Source organism: Pollicipes pollicipes, unplaced genomic scaffold (genome assembly GCF_011947565.3).
Source record: "Pollicipes pollicipes isolate AB1234 unplaced genomic scaffold, Ppol_2.1 Scaffold_4295;HRSCAF=5057_pilon_pilon_pilon, whole genome shotgun sequence".
Taxonomy (NCBI): domain Eukaryota; kingdom Metazoa; phylum Arthropoda; class Thecostraca; order Pollicipedomorpha; family Pollicipedidae; genus Pollicipes; species Pollicipes pollicipes.
The window spans coordinates 27193860-27210329 of record NW_023596461.1 but is presented as its reverse complement, the minus strand read 5'-3'; the positions used below and the strand labels follow the sequence as shown (position 1 = coordinate 27210329).

Below are 16470 nucleotides of genomic sequence, written 5' to 3'. Positions count from 1 at the left end.
GTCCGTACGCATGAGTAAAGCTAGTTGAAAGATAAATAAAGGCAAATAGACCACCTCTGTACAAACCACGGTGCAAACAATACCTAGCAGTATCTACCTGCTCTACATTTGTCTGATCCGGTGCGGCCTTGACCCTAGAAATTCACTACGATTGGTCGCATGATGGTCGTCAAAATTCACTGCGATTGGTCACATGATGTTCGTCAAAATGATGTCCACGATCGATGTAGTGGATCGAAACAAGACATTCTTGCAAGTGCAAGTGCCAAACATTCCTTATAAGAGCCAGTGGGTATGCTTGGCCTATGATAGTTTGACCTCTCACCACCAGACATGCGGCCTGATATCACTGACGTCAGGTCAGAAGTGTCTATAAAATAAGCAATAAGTGTATCCCAAGTGCCTATCAGTAAGCTGCATCGTCGATTTGGCGAGAAATCTGGCTTGCAAGATCTTTACAAATGGGTAATGGCTCACGACCAATTGAGACAGCAGTGCAAAAAACAGGCATGAGTGCGACAAGTAGCTTGAGGTCAGCTGCAGAAAGATCGGCTTCATAGCATTAATAGCAGCCATGGCACCAAAAACAAACTTCAGAGAGCTCTCAAAACCTCAGCCCCCTCTCCCCTCCCCCCCTCCCCCTCCCCCTCCCCTCCCCCTCCCCCTCCCTCTCTCCCCTCCCCCTCTCCCCGTTCCACCTTTTTCTCTCCTTGGGAGACGGTTAGTATCCGCTTTTGCCAGTACAATAAAACTACGGAGCAGCAAAAGGTCATCACACGAAAGCCTCGCTGTTTTGGTAACTCATAGATAAATAGTGAGGTGCACGCCGTGTTGAATGGATAGCAGGTTATCAGGGTTGAATGAATGACATTTCTATCAGGACTCCATTCATTTTGTCATCGTTTCATTTAGTTGGGTGTCTGAAGTCTGTGAGGGAATATGTCACGGAGTTTATCGTGTCGTGTATGTCTTACGGTCTATGTCGGTGTAAGCTGCACTTACGGCAGGCATTTTGTTCCTAACTTGACATTCGGTGGGAACACAAACGGATAGGCATAACTGTAAACTCGACCGGAGCAGGTTAGAAACGCTGAAAGGCGACGTGCTGCGTCCCTTGTCCCATCTTTATTCACGGCGGGATTCATTACCACCTGCCCAAATCACAAGTGATACGATCGCTTGACAGAATTACCGATCCATCGTATGCCGACAAATTAGCATGTTTGCCGCTCACAAATCGATAGCATCGTGGCGCTGATAATCCTCGCCCTGATATCGTGGCGCTGATAATCCTCGTCCTGATATCGTGGCGCTGATAATCCTCGTCAATTAATAGTGCCGTCATCTTCTCAAATGGAATGGAAAAAGTGGGCAGCAAACACGTTTTACCACCAAGAATGCTTGGTCGTGGTCTCTCGTCTTTTCCTGAAATACTTGTGGGCAATGCCTGCCAGCAGGACTTCGCGAAAAATTATGATACGTCACAGACATCCAAAGCCAAGCCGCCTGCTCATTCCTTCTATGTGGGTACGCCTCAGAACGCAGGGGGACTTCGCTGCGCGTGAACGTGAGCAATAAGCCTGAACAGCCAGAGTCGTGAGCATGTGTAATGGTGCACGCAGAGCAGTCGCAACCGCTCCAGCAGCATAACTGCCAAGGCCGCGGCAGTAGAGCAGCAGTTACCGAGTCCCAACAGCTGCGAGCGAAGCGTGCGCGAGGTTTGGAGGGTCGCACAACCTCCTGACTCCGCGGCGCCTGCTCCGTCGGCCCGCCGGCCGCGCTGGCGTGCCGCGATCAGCCAAACGGCGCGCCGTAATTGCATAACGAGATCAGGCCATAGGCCGCGCCGCATAACGAGCTCTCGGGGCGCGCGGGGTAGGCGCGTGCAGACCGCATCACGGTCGCACTGTTGCGCAACGGAGCCGAGCCAACAGGACTCTCATGCGTTGAGCGGGCGCGGAAGCGGCCTAGTCCGCTGCAGCGAACGTGGGTTGGACTGGACCGGAGGTTGGATTGGGGAGGGGGAGGGGAAGGGAGCTCACCCGTCAGGCGAGTCCTGCACCACCACCCGGGTGGAGGTGGCCACGCTGCCCATCTCGTTGCTCATGGTGCAGGAGAAGTTGCCGGCGTCGCTGTGCGTGACGCGGCTCAAGCGTAGCGTGGCCAGGCCGTCGCCGTCCAGCAGCAGAGCCTGACGCCGTGCCATGCGCACCCGCTTCCCCTCGCGGTGCCTGCCGGTCAAGGGCGGGTCAAGGTCACCAGAGCGCCGCGCTCACGCGGGCTCTGGGGCGGGCACGCGCCTGGGTCGAGACGGCAGTGTTAACGGTGGGGGATACTCAGGGGAAGCAGATGCTTTCGGATGCCAACTGGGTTGCAAACCACCGTGGAGCAGCTTTCCTTCCAGGCACAGAGATCCGAATGCACAGCTGGGTGGGAACAGTCCTGATAAGCTCTCTCCCATATATCGTAGGCACCAGCATGCGCTTTATGACACTCATCATAGCCTCATTGTTACTGGGAAGATCTCCCACGGCCCGCTCGGCCGCGGCCGGGGGTCGGGCGGAGGTCGCTGAACGTTTATCACCGCGCTAAACATTCACAGCGTATGTCAAGCGACGACCGCCCAGTGCTCGAGGCACGTCCGTCACCGCCTCTCATGCGGTGGCAGATGCCAGACGCTGGTGAACGGCTGATATGTGTGTACCCACCCACCAACATAAATTTCCGCCCAGTAAAATATCGCAGTCGGATATAACTCGTACAGAGTCGGGGCAATGAGCATGCACGAGCGCGCAGGGGCGGTGGTCTTCATGTTGATGCGTGTCAGGATTTGTGTGTGAGGAAATAGATCCAATGTATGCATGATGCAAATAAATTGTGGGGAAAGTAATCCGTATTTAAAGAAACAAAGAAACAAATGCTTAACGCATTAGTTGCATGGGGATCAGCAATCTCGGTAGACAATTCTTTGTGGCGCAAACGTGCACGAGGAGAAATATTTCTACATTGATATACCGTGAGTATTATGCCTGTGCCAACTCGGTTAGTGCCGTTCTCATCCTACCTAAGAGAACGGTTCTGACAAAACGCTCGATAATCGTGACGGCAGCCCTTACAGTGCCAGCACCAGCCGTCACACTAACAGCACCAGCCGTCACACTAACAGCATCAGCCGTCACACTGACAACACCAGCCGTCACAGTCACAGCGCCAGCCGTCACACTGATAGCACCAGCCGTCACACTAACAGCACTAGCCGTCACACTGACAGTACCAGCCGTCACACTAACAGCACCAGCCGTCACACTGACAACACCAGCCGTCACAGTCACAGCGCCAGCCGTCACACTGATGGCACCAGCCGTCACACTAACAGCACTAGCCGTCACACTGACAGTACCAGCCGTCACACTAACAGCACCAGTCGTCAGAGTGACAGCACCAGCCGTCACACTGACAGCACCAGCCGTCACACTGACAGCACCAGCCGTCACACTGACAGTACGAGCCGTCAGAGTGCCAGCACCAGCCGTCACACTGACAGTACGAGCCTTTAGAGTGACAGCACCAGCCGTCACACTGACAGCACCAGCCGTCACACTGACAGTACGAGCCGTCAGAGTGCCAGCACCAGCCGTCACACTGACAGTACGAGCCGTCAGAGCGCACCAGCCGTCACAGACAGTGACAGCGCCATTGGTGAGGAGATGGATGGTGAGGCGGAGCCGAGCTCAGCAGGCTGGGCGGAGCGGGATCCGCGCCGATAACACTCCCGTGATGAGACGGCCTTATCTGGCCATCAGCGGCGCCCTTTTTCTGCTCTTCGGGCGGCTGCGTAATTGGCAGCGGCGGCGGCGGCATGGGAATAGGTGAGCGCGTGCTTTGCGCATTTGTCCGAGGCGCGGGGCAGCACAGAAGAGCCGCTCTGGTAGCCTGAGGCGCCGTGAGTTATTTGCCATCTGACGCGTTTGGAATCTTCACACGGAGGGTCGTGGAACTGGGGCGTGACGGGTCAGCAATGAGCGGCAGCGGGCTACCGCGGTTACGCTGCGATGGATGGCTGAGTGGATCGGTGCAATTGTCTAGACGAACAGTGATTCCCAGAGCGTTTCTCAGTTCTTTACTCACGAAGTCCCACGAAGACCGACTTCACATTGGTCTCGTGTAAATCTGGCAGTTTGGATCATGGTTGGTCGTAAATCTGTATGCAGCTGCTCTGACTTTGCCAGTATCAGGCATGTATGCGTTCCGTTTAATGTCGGTGGAATAAGTGTTGGCTCTCATCTATATGCTGGAGGAAGCATGCTTGCACTTGATGCTGTGCTATACAGATACCAGAAATCTATATTAAAATCAGTTAGACTCTGACTTATTTCGCACTTTGTCTCTCGTTGTTAGCAGTAACGTCCAGGCATTGGAAGGACGGCGTCGACTGTGACCTTTCAGTGCTCAGGCCACAATAATGCTCCGCCGGTAACTGACAAGGTCAGCGCTATCGCAGCCACAAACATGCTGCGAATCATAGCCCAACAGCGTTCGCATGCCTCACTTGTACTGCAACGACCTTGAATCCGAAGGGCTATTTTCAGCCGTCGGTGGCAGATGCGTGTGTTCGTTGTTGAAAAATGCGGGTTTGCGTGGCCTTGTAGTCCGATTACCTCGTCTTACGCGTTATGTTTCGGAGTGAAACCAGCTAAGAATGAATTATAAATTAAATCGATCAGATCTTGTACAATTTCAAGACACTGCCAGTCTCATTTGCCGCTACAAATGATCGCTTGTTAAGACTTGAGAGGCAGCATTCGAAGTCAGAACTGCTCGAACTACCATAAATGAAATGGCAGCTTCAGGCTCTCAGGCGTACCATTTAAATGTTGGAAGAGGTTTCTCAGTCATAAAAGCAACACTCTATTTGATGACCCAACTCACGACTAGAACCGCAGTGGTCGCTAATCACGCATACACCTTGCCACTTACCCTTGCGACAGTGCCGCCACCTATGATGAGGCGGATTTCAGCGCTACCTACCACAGAACAGAGATGGCGGGGTAGGCGGTGCAGCGGGCCTGCAGCTCCAGCGTCGAGTTGGCTTCGACCTTGGTGACCTCCGGCAGGGGACGGACTAGCTCGGGAGCCACGTACATCAGCGGTCCGCAGTCAACCACCTTGAAACATAAGGAGACGAGAACTGCTTCACCATCTGCCAGGACACAGCACCGCACTCTCTGCACGCAGAGGCTGATGCTTTTAGACATGCGAAGATCCGAATGTTGCAGCAAATAAAACGAGGCATAATGAAGATAACGGATGACCGAAAAACTTTTTTTCAAACACAGTGCTCTCAACGAAAAATAGGGAAACATGTCAGCATCAACAGGACACAGTGGCATGCCATCTTACACGAGCAGGTGATGGAACCGTGCTTGTTGGCGCGTCAGCATCAACAGAAGGACGCAGCGACATACCAGCATACACGAGCAGGTGATGGAACCGTGTTTGTTGGCGCGTCAGCATCAACAGAAGGACGCAGCGACATACCAGCATACACGAGCAGGTGATGGAGCCGTGCTCGTTGGCGGCTGTCGCTGAGTATGACCCCACGTCAGCGAATTTGGCCGATGTGATCTCCAGAGTGTAGAAGTCATGTGCTTCTTGCCACATTGAGAGCCGGTCTGGAACGTGTCGTTACAAAACCAGAATGACGCAGAACATGGCCCAAACCATGCCATTCCAACGTAATGCACACAATGAATGCATTGTTCACGTACGCTTTATCAGTCCAGCGTAACCAATTAACTCCGTGAAGCAAAGGCATCTAACCCTGTATAAAGAGCCAATGTTTGCAAATAGCAAGGGCATGCCCTCCTGTTGCTGAAACGTTCCTCCGCCTGTCGCTCAGGTACCCTGAGGCCGAGGTAACCAGGGAACGGGCAGGTCCGACATACCCTGCTGTTGTAACGTCTCTCCGTCCTTGGCCCAGGTGACTTGAGGCCGGGGGTGACCTGTGACCTGGCAGGACAGTCTGACGGAGCTGCCTGCCTCCACGCGTCGCTCGCGCGGCCGCAACAGGAAGAACGGCGCCAGCGCGGCCGCCGACTCCTCGCTGCTGCTGGCGGACTCCAGGGCACTGTCGGCAGACCACAGGACACTGCCAGCGGACTCCATAGCACTGTCGGCAGACCACAGGGCCCGGCCGGCAGACCACAGGGCACTGTCGGCGGACTCCAGGGCACTGTCGGCGGACTCCAGGACACTGTCGGCAGACTATAGGCTCGTCAGAGCTGCTCAAAACTGTCGTCACCAACATCAGTTTTGTTTTTATGTTCTTCAGATGGGCAAGAGCGACGTCACTTACATGTTTCACCAAACTTTATGCGGGAAGGTTGCTGTATGTGGCTTGTTGTTCTTATTGAGGATTCATGATGCACTCAGCCCATGGGGCCAATGGCGTCGCCCGCCTCTCAACCCGGCTCGGGGCAACCACTGCGGGAAATCGAACCTCGCACCTTGGGTTTCTTAGGCGCGCAGCGTAGCCACTACACTACCGGAACACCCTGTACGTAATTTAAGCAAGCCGTAATTATTTAATTTCTCAGTTACAAATGGCAAGTGAGGGGCTTGAGTAGTTCGTGGCTTGTTACAGCAGTGCAACGGTGTCGGTTGCGATCGATAATCACAGCCCACACTCCGGACATCTTCATAAGCGGACGAGGCCCTTATGATATCAGCTCCAGCTCCTAGTGGCGCTGGCAACAGCGCATCTGACGTGTGGAAGCATTTTGCCTGCTGACTTGTCAGCGCTGCGTTCGCCCTGTCGGTGGCTCCATCAGCGCTTCTTACACCTTTTGACGGCTTCATCAGCTGGGCTTTTCGCCTTCCGAGCGGCGCATCTCACCTGCTGATGGCCCTGTCGGCGGTGAGCAGCAGCTCGCGCTCCACCACGGTCAGCCGTGTGAAGGTGCTGCCCTCGCCGGCCGGGTTGGCCGCGTGGCACGTGTAGGTGCCCTGGTCAGAGGGGCGCGGCCCGCTGATGGTCAGCTGGCAGCGGCCCTGGCGCTGGGACGCCTGTAGGCGCTGCAGACCGGCCGGCAGCGGGATCCCGTCCCGCAGCCAGACGGCCTCGGGCCGCGGCTCGCCCTCCAGCTGAGGACACAAGGCAGGGGTGCAGGGAGACGGCAGGGACAGAGACAGCCAGACAGCCTCGGGCCGCGGCTCGCCCTCCAGTTGAGGGCACAAGGCAGGTGTGCAGGGAGACGGCAGGGACAGGGACAGCCAGACGACCTCAGGCCGCGGCTCGCCCTCCAGCTGAGGGCACAAGGCAAGGGTGCAGGGAGACGGCAGGGACAGAGACAGCCAGAACGATACGACGGAAATAGGGATGAATGAACTGTTCAAGGGGAGGGGGGAGGGAGGGGTGGCAGATACACATTTATGGCGGTAGTATCGGAGAACAAATAAACAAGTCGCAAGGCTACATTTGGAGCTTTAACGATACTGATAGGACAATCTAACACGCAAATACGCGGTTCTCAGCGCTGCTATCATTTTCAGAACAGCACCCCCAAGAGCCCTCAGCTTTTTAAACTGTATCACATCATACTCATTGCGGGATCTGGACCTCATCGACGATTGCCTCACCGCGCTAGTGAAGCGCACCGGCACTGGGCTCATCTCGCACTCCAGGCCAGGCGTGAACAGAGCCCTTCTACCTCCCATTCCAGGCCAAGACCGGACCAAGCCCTCTCACCTCGCACTCCAGACCCAGACCGAGCCTCTCACCCCTCAATCCAGGCTAGGTCCCGAACGAGCCCTCTCGCCTCACAGTCCAGACCAGGCCCAGACCTAGCCATCTCACTTCTCAATCCAGGACAGATCCCGAACGAGTCCTCTCGTCTCACACTCCAGGCCAGGCCCAGACGGAGCCCTCACATCTCGCACTCCAGGCCCGGACCGAGCCCTCTCACCTCCCACTCCAGGCCCGGACCGAGCCCCCTCACCTCCCACTCCAGGCCCGGACCGAGCCCTCTCACCTCCCACTCCAGGCCGAGCCCGGACCGAGCCCCCTCACCTCCCACTCCAGGCCCGGACCGAGCCCTCTCACCTCGCACTCCAGCACCAGACTCTCGCCGAGCAGGCACTTGGTGGTGGCCGGCAGGGGGCGACTGAAGCGGGGTGCGTTCCTCGGCCGGCCGATGAGGATCGGCAGCGAACACGAGCCCTCGCCCCAGCCGAACCGGTTTCGCGGCGTCACGCGGAAGATGTAGGAGCGGTCCGGCTTCAGGTCGAAGATGTCCATGCTGGTGATGACGGACATGCCCACCTGGCGACGGCAGATGCGTCAGGAAGGAGGAGAGAGGAGAAAAGGGAGGGAAAGAGAGAGAGAGAGAGAGAGGAGAGAGGGAGGAGAGAGAGAGAGAGAGAAGGAGGGGAGGAGGAGAGAGAGAGGAGAGAGGAGAGAGAGGAGAGGAGGAGGAGAGAGGGGGGGGGGGGAAGGAGAGAGAGGAGAGCGAGGAGAGAGGAGGGAGGAGGAGAGAGAGAGAGAGAGAGGAGAGAGAGGAGAGAGAGAGAGAGGAGAGAGAGAGAAGAGGGAGGGAAAGAGAGAGAGGAGAGAGAGAGAGAGGAGAGAGAGAGAAGAGAGAAGAGAGAGGAGAGAGAGATAGAGAAGAGAGAGAGAGAGAGAGAGAAGAGAGAGAGAGAGAGAGAGAGAGAGAGAGAGAGAGAGAGAGAGAGAGAGAGAGAGAGAGAGAGTTGGCAGGGCGAGGACTGAAACCCTGAACTCAAAAGCAAATTCGCCACTGGGTGCTGGTTGGATGTTCAATTCGCTTGGAATACGATCCGCCTCATATGAACGTGATTTTGCCTAGTTCGATGCGTGTCAGACAGAGTGCAATTGTTACCAATGAACTCCTATTTAAAGAAAGTATGGTTTGCTACTACCGTCCACAAACATATGCGTATGCTTGCGTAAGAGTTTCACCAGTAACATATTGCTCCCTTCCCCGCGTCCTTACCGTGTCCCACATGGCGTCTTCACACTTGAGCCAGGCCTCCACCTTGTACGACAGGATGGGAGCACCGCCGTTGTAGAGCGGCCGTGGCCAGCCCAGCGAGACCCAGTTTTGACCCACGTCCTTGGCAAATGGCAAGCTCGGCAGGGGGCCAGGCACATCTGGCGACAAATCCTCGGATTTAGATACGGCACGCACACGCTGCTGAACCCCAACCCCAGCTGTCATGATGACGCACAAGCCAACTTGCCTCACGGCACCGGATACAAGTGACTTGTCCTGGCCAGAGCCCTGCAAACTCTTCGGCTGTGTCCGCTCAGTTATGCCACCCTTAAGAGCACGCCATAGCTTCCTGTGCAGCATTGCACAGCATGTCATCTATCCGCATGGCACGAGACGGCGGCGGCAGAGCATAGAGCAGCCGAGCCAGCGCGACGGCCGTGTGATGCTGGGCGCCACCGGGGCCGTCTGCTCGTCAGGTACCTTGTGTGTAGCGCTGAGTCCGCCTCAGTTCGGCGTTGGCCATCAGACGGGACGAGGTGCGGCTGTCCCAGTCGGGTGTCTGCGCCCGGTTCGGGTCCTTCACCTGTGGGGAGGGGGCGGCCTCAGCGCAGGGAGGAGTGGGCGGTCTTAGCCTTGGGAGGAGTGGGTGGTCTTAGCATCGGGAGAAGCGGATGGCCTTAGCCTCGGGAGGAGTGGTCGGCTTCAGTATTGGGAGGAACGGTCGTCACGAGCCGTACATCAGGCTGCGTGCAGGGACTCTGGGCGTGTGTTGGTGGAACAATGGCTCGGCGCTGCGCACGGGGTATGATGCTCGGAGACCGGGGTTTCTTTTGGGAGGAACATTACGAGGTCGCGGCTGCTGCACAAAACAGCAGTTTTGTCATTTATGGTGGCATATATATATATATATATATATATATATATATATATATATATACTCAATTTACGAAAGCGCAAATCCATGGGCCACGAGGCTGTGCGTTATAACCAATAACAGAGCAGCCTCTGCATGTGTTGTGCAGAGTTGCTGTGGCTATGCTGACACTGGGGCAAGATCAAAATCCCTCGTTTTCAAGCCGAAGCCGCAGCACACACTCTGGGCACCTCATCACCCTCTCACCTCCTCACGACTTGCTCTCTCAGCAGCAGGCCACCGTGCCGCGTCACGTACCCTGATGAGCACGTAGCAGCGGTCGACGCCCTCGCAGTTCTGAGCCTCTATGCAGTAGGTGCCCGAGTCGGAGTAGTGCAGCCCGCTCAGGCGCAGGTGGTGCAGCTCGCCCACTGTCTCCAGCGTGCCGCGGTGCGACGCCAGCAGGTTGTGGCGGCCCTTGTGGAACGTGACTGCCCGAGTAAGGGCGGAGGTTAGGCAGAGGTTAGACATAGTGAGCAGCAGGTATCCGCCTAATCCCTCCCGCAGTCCCCGGCCCCTGTCTCACCCTTGGGTCGAAGCTCACCAGCGCTGCGGGTGGTGAGCGGCAGGCCCATCCTGATCCCTCCGTCAGTCCCTGGCCCCAGCCTCATCCTTGGGTCGAAGCTCGCCGGTGATGAGGGTTGTAAGCAGCAGGTCCCCTCCTGATCCCTCCGTCAGTCCTCGGCCCCAGCCTCACCCTTAGGTCGGGGCTCGCCGGTGATGCGGGTAGTAAGCAGCAGGTCCCCGCCGCTCGCCACGCGGATCATATCCTCCGGCTTCTCTATGATCCGGGGCGGCCGTCGAGAGCCGGACACGCCGAAGCTGCGCACGGCGGGACAACGGCGGCGTCAGAAATGGCGCGCGCCCTCAACGGCAGCCGGCAGACACTCTCTGGCGCGCGCCCTCAACGGCAGCCGGCAGACACTCTCAGCCATCCTCCTACACACACTCCGGTCGTGGGACTTCGTATTTATGCGGAAACAAACAAAATACCGGGCCTACGTTAGCTTGGTCGCATAGAGCACGCCAGTTCACATGCCTACAAGCCCGGGGTATTTTGCCGCGCCTCTCATAAGCAGCATCGGAGGCTACAACAATGTTTCGGTGAGTCACGATGCCACATAAACCAGTTTATTTTGGAAAATGTCTATACTCAATCTTGTACACTGGCACATAGCAATTTCCAACAGCTGAAACTGCATGCCAGGCCCAACAGGTAAGGTATACCGTAGTTACAGTTGGGCCTTCACGACTCGACTGCGGCAACCAGATGATGTGGATATTGTCCATTTATGGCTGCGCCCATTGTAAATGCCATATGTCGGACCATCTGACCTGCCGGTCGCCCTTGCGACGGGCCGTGACCAGGCACCGACTCTACCTGTCTGACCTGCCGGTCACCCCTGCTACGGGCCGTGACCAGGCACCGACTCTACCTGTCTGACCTGCCGGCCACCCCTGCTACGGACCGTGACCAGACACCGACTCTGCCTGTCTGACCTGCCGGCCACCCCTGCTACGGGCCGTGACCAGGCACTGACTCTGCCTGTCTGACCTGCCGGCCGCCCCTGCCACGGGCCGTGACCAGACACCGACTCTGCCTGTCTGACCTGCCGGCCGCCCCTGCTACGGGCCGTGACCAGGCACCGACTCTGCCTGTCTGACCTGCCGGCCGCCCCTGCTACGGGTCGTGACCAGACACCGACTCTGCCTGTCTGACCTGTGGGCCGTCCCTATTACCGGCCGTGACGGACGCCGGCTCGGTGCGGCTTACCTGACTGTAGCCGACGAGCCGGCCGAGCCGTGCGGCTTACCTGACTGTAGCCGACGCCGGCTCCGTGCGGCTTACCTGACTGTAGCCGACGAGCTGGCCGAGTCGTGCGGCCTACCTGACTGTAGCCGACGCCGGCTCGGTGCGGCTTACCTGACTGTAGCCGACGAGCCGGCCGAGCCGTGCGCGTTGGAGGCTCGGCAGCAGTAGGTGCCCAGGTCGGAGGCGGTCAAGCCGTACAGCGAGAGCGTGTAGTCTGGGAAGCGGCCCCACGCCCGTAGCTTGGCCGACGACTGACGGACGCTGTGGCCGTTGTAGAGCCAGGTGATGTCCGGTACCGGGGTACCTGCACGCGGCGGGCGACGGTCAGTGGCGGCTATTGCGGCAGGTGCGGGCCAAAGGGCGTAATGCTCGATTGGCATTACAAAAAAATGGAATATGAGTCTATATGGAATCATGTTGTAATTCTACAAGCAGTGATCTTGTGTGATCCAGCAGTGATCAGAGATCAGTGTGTCGGTGAAAACTCAGTTGTCACAAAATTAGTCTGATTTCTAAGTGCTTACAGAGCGTCCTTCCGGTTTTGTCATATTTATGAAACAAGCATGCTAAACTTGCATTTCAAGGCTATATTCGGTTGAATGTGTAAGACACGACGTTTGCTGGTAACAGTATCCCAGTGCAGCACATCTTACAATCTTAAGCTGCAACTGTAAAAGTTTTGTACGCGATGTATCTAATTATGTAAACGTAATGCCAAAAGCAAGAAATACATACCAATGGAAAATAAACCCGAGTAGACATCACATTTTAGGTATCAAATAACACACACCACACACAATCTTGATGTCTGCCGTCTACTGACAACCATCAACATTCATGGACTACGTCTATGAATGCAAAATCTGACTATCACCGTCCATGGCTCAACTTACACATCGGCAGCGAGGCTAGGAAAACCCGATTATCTCACCGAGTCGTGTGGTCTCACCAGTGTATACATGACTGTGTCGCTTCTCACCGGCATGTATCGATTTTGTCAGCGCGTGCACGCGGAATGAACGAAAAACCCCCGGTGCGAAATACCCCCCGGTTCAGCTGAGGGCCTCAGACAATGCCACACCGTGTGACGTTACAGGCCCCCCGCCGTCGCCGCCGGCGGCGTCGGGCTCTCACCGATGTCGCGGAGCCGGGCGCGGATGTAGCGGTTGGGGTAATACTCGGGTATGCTGAAGGCCAGCCCAGGCCAGGTGCCGGTGCGGTAGTGTTTGCGGCTGACGTAGACGATGCGGGGCCGGAGCAGGCCCAGGCGCCTCCAGGCCGGCGGACAGTGGTAGTGGAACGGCGCCGGGTACCGCGCCAGGCGCTCCAGCTGCGACGTCACCGACGGCCGCTCCGGCGCTGACGTCACCCACGGTCGGCCGGGTGACGTCATGCCGCGGCCGGGTGACGTCACGCCGCGGCCGGGTGACGTCACACCGCGGCCGGCGGCTGCCCGGGCAGGTCGCGTCAGGGCAGGACGTCCAGCGGCCGGCTCGCGCACACTGAGCGCCAGTCACGAGCAGACTACGGTACGGTCTGGGCACTGCAGCAATGTATATCTCAAAGTGCTTACATGCTGACTAATTCACAGCAGTACATTGGGTGCGAGCTATTTGTAAGATGGATAACCATTCCTAGGACTTATCACATAGGTGCTTCATACATGGCATGCAGAACACCCTGTGGTATAAGCTATACGAATACGCACTATCCTACGCCGAGCCTTCAACCTTACGGAGACATCTGCAAGCGAGTATACCAGTCTCACGACCTCTCCAGTCACTTACCGGCCACCCTGACCTTGAGGTCAAGGTTTTGACCCTCCCTGACCTCGACGTCCCGCAGGGCGTCCAGAAAGACTGGCCTACTGGCGGCCGAGCCCACGTCGGCCCGCTCCGGCGAAGGCGTCCTCCTTGACCGACGTTCTGCCAACACGGCGAGACGTGAACTGAGGGTGCGAACTGAGGCGCAGATCAGCGGCAAGGGAAACATTGAGACAACGACGTGGGCGACTCAGGGCCAGCGGCCAGTGGGGGAGGGGGGGATTAGAATGAGCATGAAAACCACGGAGTGTGAAAATGAATCAAAGGATGATTTGGTACCATCATTGAACTGAATATGTCTCCCTGATCTCAAAGGACCTCACTAGGATCTCACCTGGCACTGTGATCTGCTCCGATATTTCATCTTTGTGCACTCTGTTCTCGGCGACGCACGTATACTTCCCGTTGTCTCCCTCATGAGGGGACTTAACTAGCAGCTTACCTGCGAGAGAACAGCCACATCATGCAACGGAATCAAATCGAAAGGTCGCGCAAAAGCAACGTCGTGCGGCAGCTGTCACCGTGGTATTTATTGACAGAACCTACCTAACATGAAGCTCAAACGTATCAGCGCAGCCCTGTCAAAACAGTTTCTCTCAATAACTCCGGATACTTGATACAGATGTATTCGGGTGTACAGATGCCGTCCTCGGGCAGGGATGCCAGTGGGTTAGGTCTCGTTACACTCACAGATGCCGTCCTCGGGCAAGAATGCCCGTGGGTTAGGTCTCGTTACACTCACAGATGCCGTCCTCCGACACTGTCTGGTGGAAGCGGCTTGACTTGTGCATTTGACAGTCATCTTTGAGCCAGGTGACCTTGGGCAGCGGGTGACCGGTCATCTGGCACTCGATGATGAGCACGTCGTCCTCCAGAATGTAGGACACTGAGGTAAGGTTACGACAGCGAGTCAGTCACGACAGATCCAGCAACAAATACTAGCGCCCTGTAAAATGGTAGATCCCACGGAAATAATGGAAGTAACGGCGACAGAACATGCCAAAATAACGGATCACAGTGATCAAACTTCGCAATGCATTGACTTCGGAATGCAGTGCAGGCCAGGCTTGCACATACATTTTGAATAATTATCATGATGTAATGAAGTTCTTAGGGTGTTAGGTGCGTGGGCTAACAGTAAAAAGATGGATGATATACCAATGGCAATCCTTTGAAGTAGCGATAGCCTTTAGTTGTATCAGTTGGACCAATTTTTTAAGTTGCTCTTAGAGCGTGATCCCTCACTTTACATTATTGTGAGGCACGAATTTTTGAAGAGATGTATTTTTCTTATTAAGCATGCTTTGATGCTCGCCCTTCGAATATTTTTGAGACACTCGCCCCTCGAGGGTGTCTCTGAGGTCCTTACGAGCTAGAAAATTTTGCAGGCCAGGCTAGGGCAGCGGAGAAAACAGAATTGGTCAGTTTTTGTTAAACTGTGTCGGATAGGTGCAACTGAACGATAGTAAATGCAATCTTTGGCAGGTAAAACAAGGTTATATGGGTCAAATTAGCACTTTTACTTTATGGACACTTCCTGTCACCTAAAGGACTGATGATTCCACGGTAATTCGGCAAACGGCGGTGAATGACTCTCGAAATTCTTTCGGACGGAGACCAGCCAAAGCCGAGAAGCGTGGCCTGTGATATGCCACGTCAGGCCAAGGCGAACAAAAACATCAGAATGAAGGTGCTACATCCCTGAGAGAGGAATCTAGGAAAATCCATCTAGAAAACCCGTTCGGAGAACATGTCTGACCAGAAATAGGCGTTATCAACCGCTTTGAACCAAAACCTAGGCATGACCTCTGCACCCCCTCCCCCTCCCGCTCGTGAGGTGGGGGTAAACAGCTCGCCGGCTGACCGGGATTAATGAACCCAACTTCTAAACAGAAGAGGAGGTCGCAGCGTAGCACCGGTGGACGTACCTCGGAGTCCGGTGAGGAAGGTGGGCGGGCTGGGGCGCGGCTCGATGGCGCCTCCCCGCACGTGCAGGTCGGCCGTGCAGCTGGCGCGGCCGTGCACGTTGCGTGCTGTGCACGTGTACTCGCCGGCGTCCTGGTGGCCGACGTCACTGATCTCCACCGACGCCACGCCCTCGGGCGACAGCGACAGCCGCAGGCGCGGGTCGGCCGCCGGGTTCAGGGGCGCGCCGTTGCGATACCTGTCGGTCAGCGTGCCGATTAGAGCCCTTTATGGGGAGGACTTCCCTTACCCAATCCACCCATTGTTCACGGGGCTGTACCAATAACCGCCCGCTCCGCATTTGTCATTAGGTAATCACTTTTTCATTAGGTATCAGGAATGTTTTGCCCATGTCTGGGACGATGGTGGGAAGGGGTTGCAGTTTTGACAATTTATACCCTGGTTTATAATGTGAGAGCAACTGATATGTAGACCTAAATGCCAAAAAACCAATGTCGCATATTAAGGAAAGAGGACAGTCCCCTCCCTTCCACACATGAACAATTCGAGGGTGTTCTCGGACGCCGAGACTGACCAATCGACTTCGATGGGCGCGTCGTCCTCGGAGATGCAGGCACAAGTGAGCTTGACGCGGGTGCCGACGATGGTGGTGCGGTCCTGCAGGCGCGTGCTCCAGCGAGGACGCTTGCGCGGGTCGCGACGGTGCTCCTGGGGACAGCAAGCTGGCGGTGGTCTCTCGATACTGCACCCAGGCACCAGTTTGACGAAAAGAGGTAATGCCCGCCGCGAGACCTTTCGGAATCTATTATTCAGTACGATTCATGATATCAGGTGTTGTAATTAATGTAGTAAGATATAATTGGTTCATTTGGCAATGATCCATGCTCTTGTACGCAAACTCCGTTGGAAAAAGAAGTCATACAGCAAACTTGTTGGCTGCGCATGCCACGGAGACTAAGCCAGAGTGCAGACTGAGTAAGAATG

At 56.0% G+C, this 16470-nt stretch overlaps 1 protein-coding gene across 1 annotated transcript in view; it reads right to left on the bottom strand.

Annotated features, from left to right (window-relative positions):
- Window positions 1-16470, bottom strand: part of LOC119096989 (titin homolog) — a gene marked incomplete at its 3' end in the record, with an annotated part of 102268 nt that overhangs the window by 72485 nt on the left and 13313 nt on the right. Inside the window, 17 exon segments of the mRNA XM_037219992.1 lie at window positions 2043-2231; window positions 5029-5165; window positions 5539-5672; window positions 5946-6127; window positions 6896-7143; window positions 8102-8320; window positions 9012-9169; window positions 9492-9594; window positions 10183-10355; window positions 10622-10746; window positions 11849-12041; window positions 12872-13186; window positions 13525-13662; window positions 13895-14002; window positions 14303-14446; window positions 15489-15724; window positions 16061-16194. Of these exon segments, the coding sequence (XP_037075887.1) occupies window positions 2043-2231; window positions 5029-5165; window positions 5539-5672; window positions 5946-6127; window positions 6896-7143; window positions 8102-8320; window positions 9012-9169; window positions 9492-9594; window positions 10183-10355; window positions 10622-10746; window positions 11849-12041; window positions 12872-13186; window positions 13525-13662; window positions 13895-14002; window positions 14303-14446; window positions 15489-15724; window positions 16061-16194 (2936 nt within the window).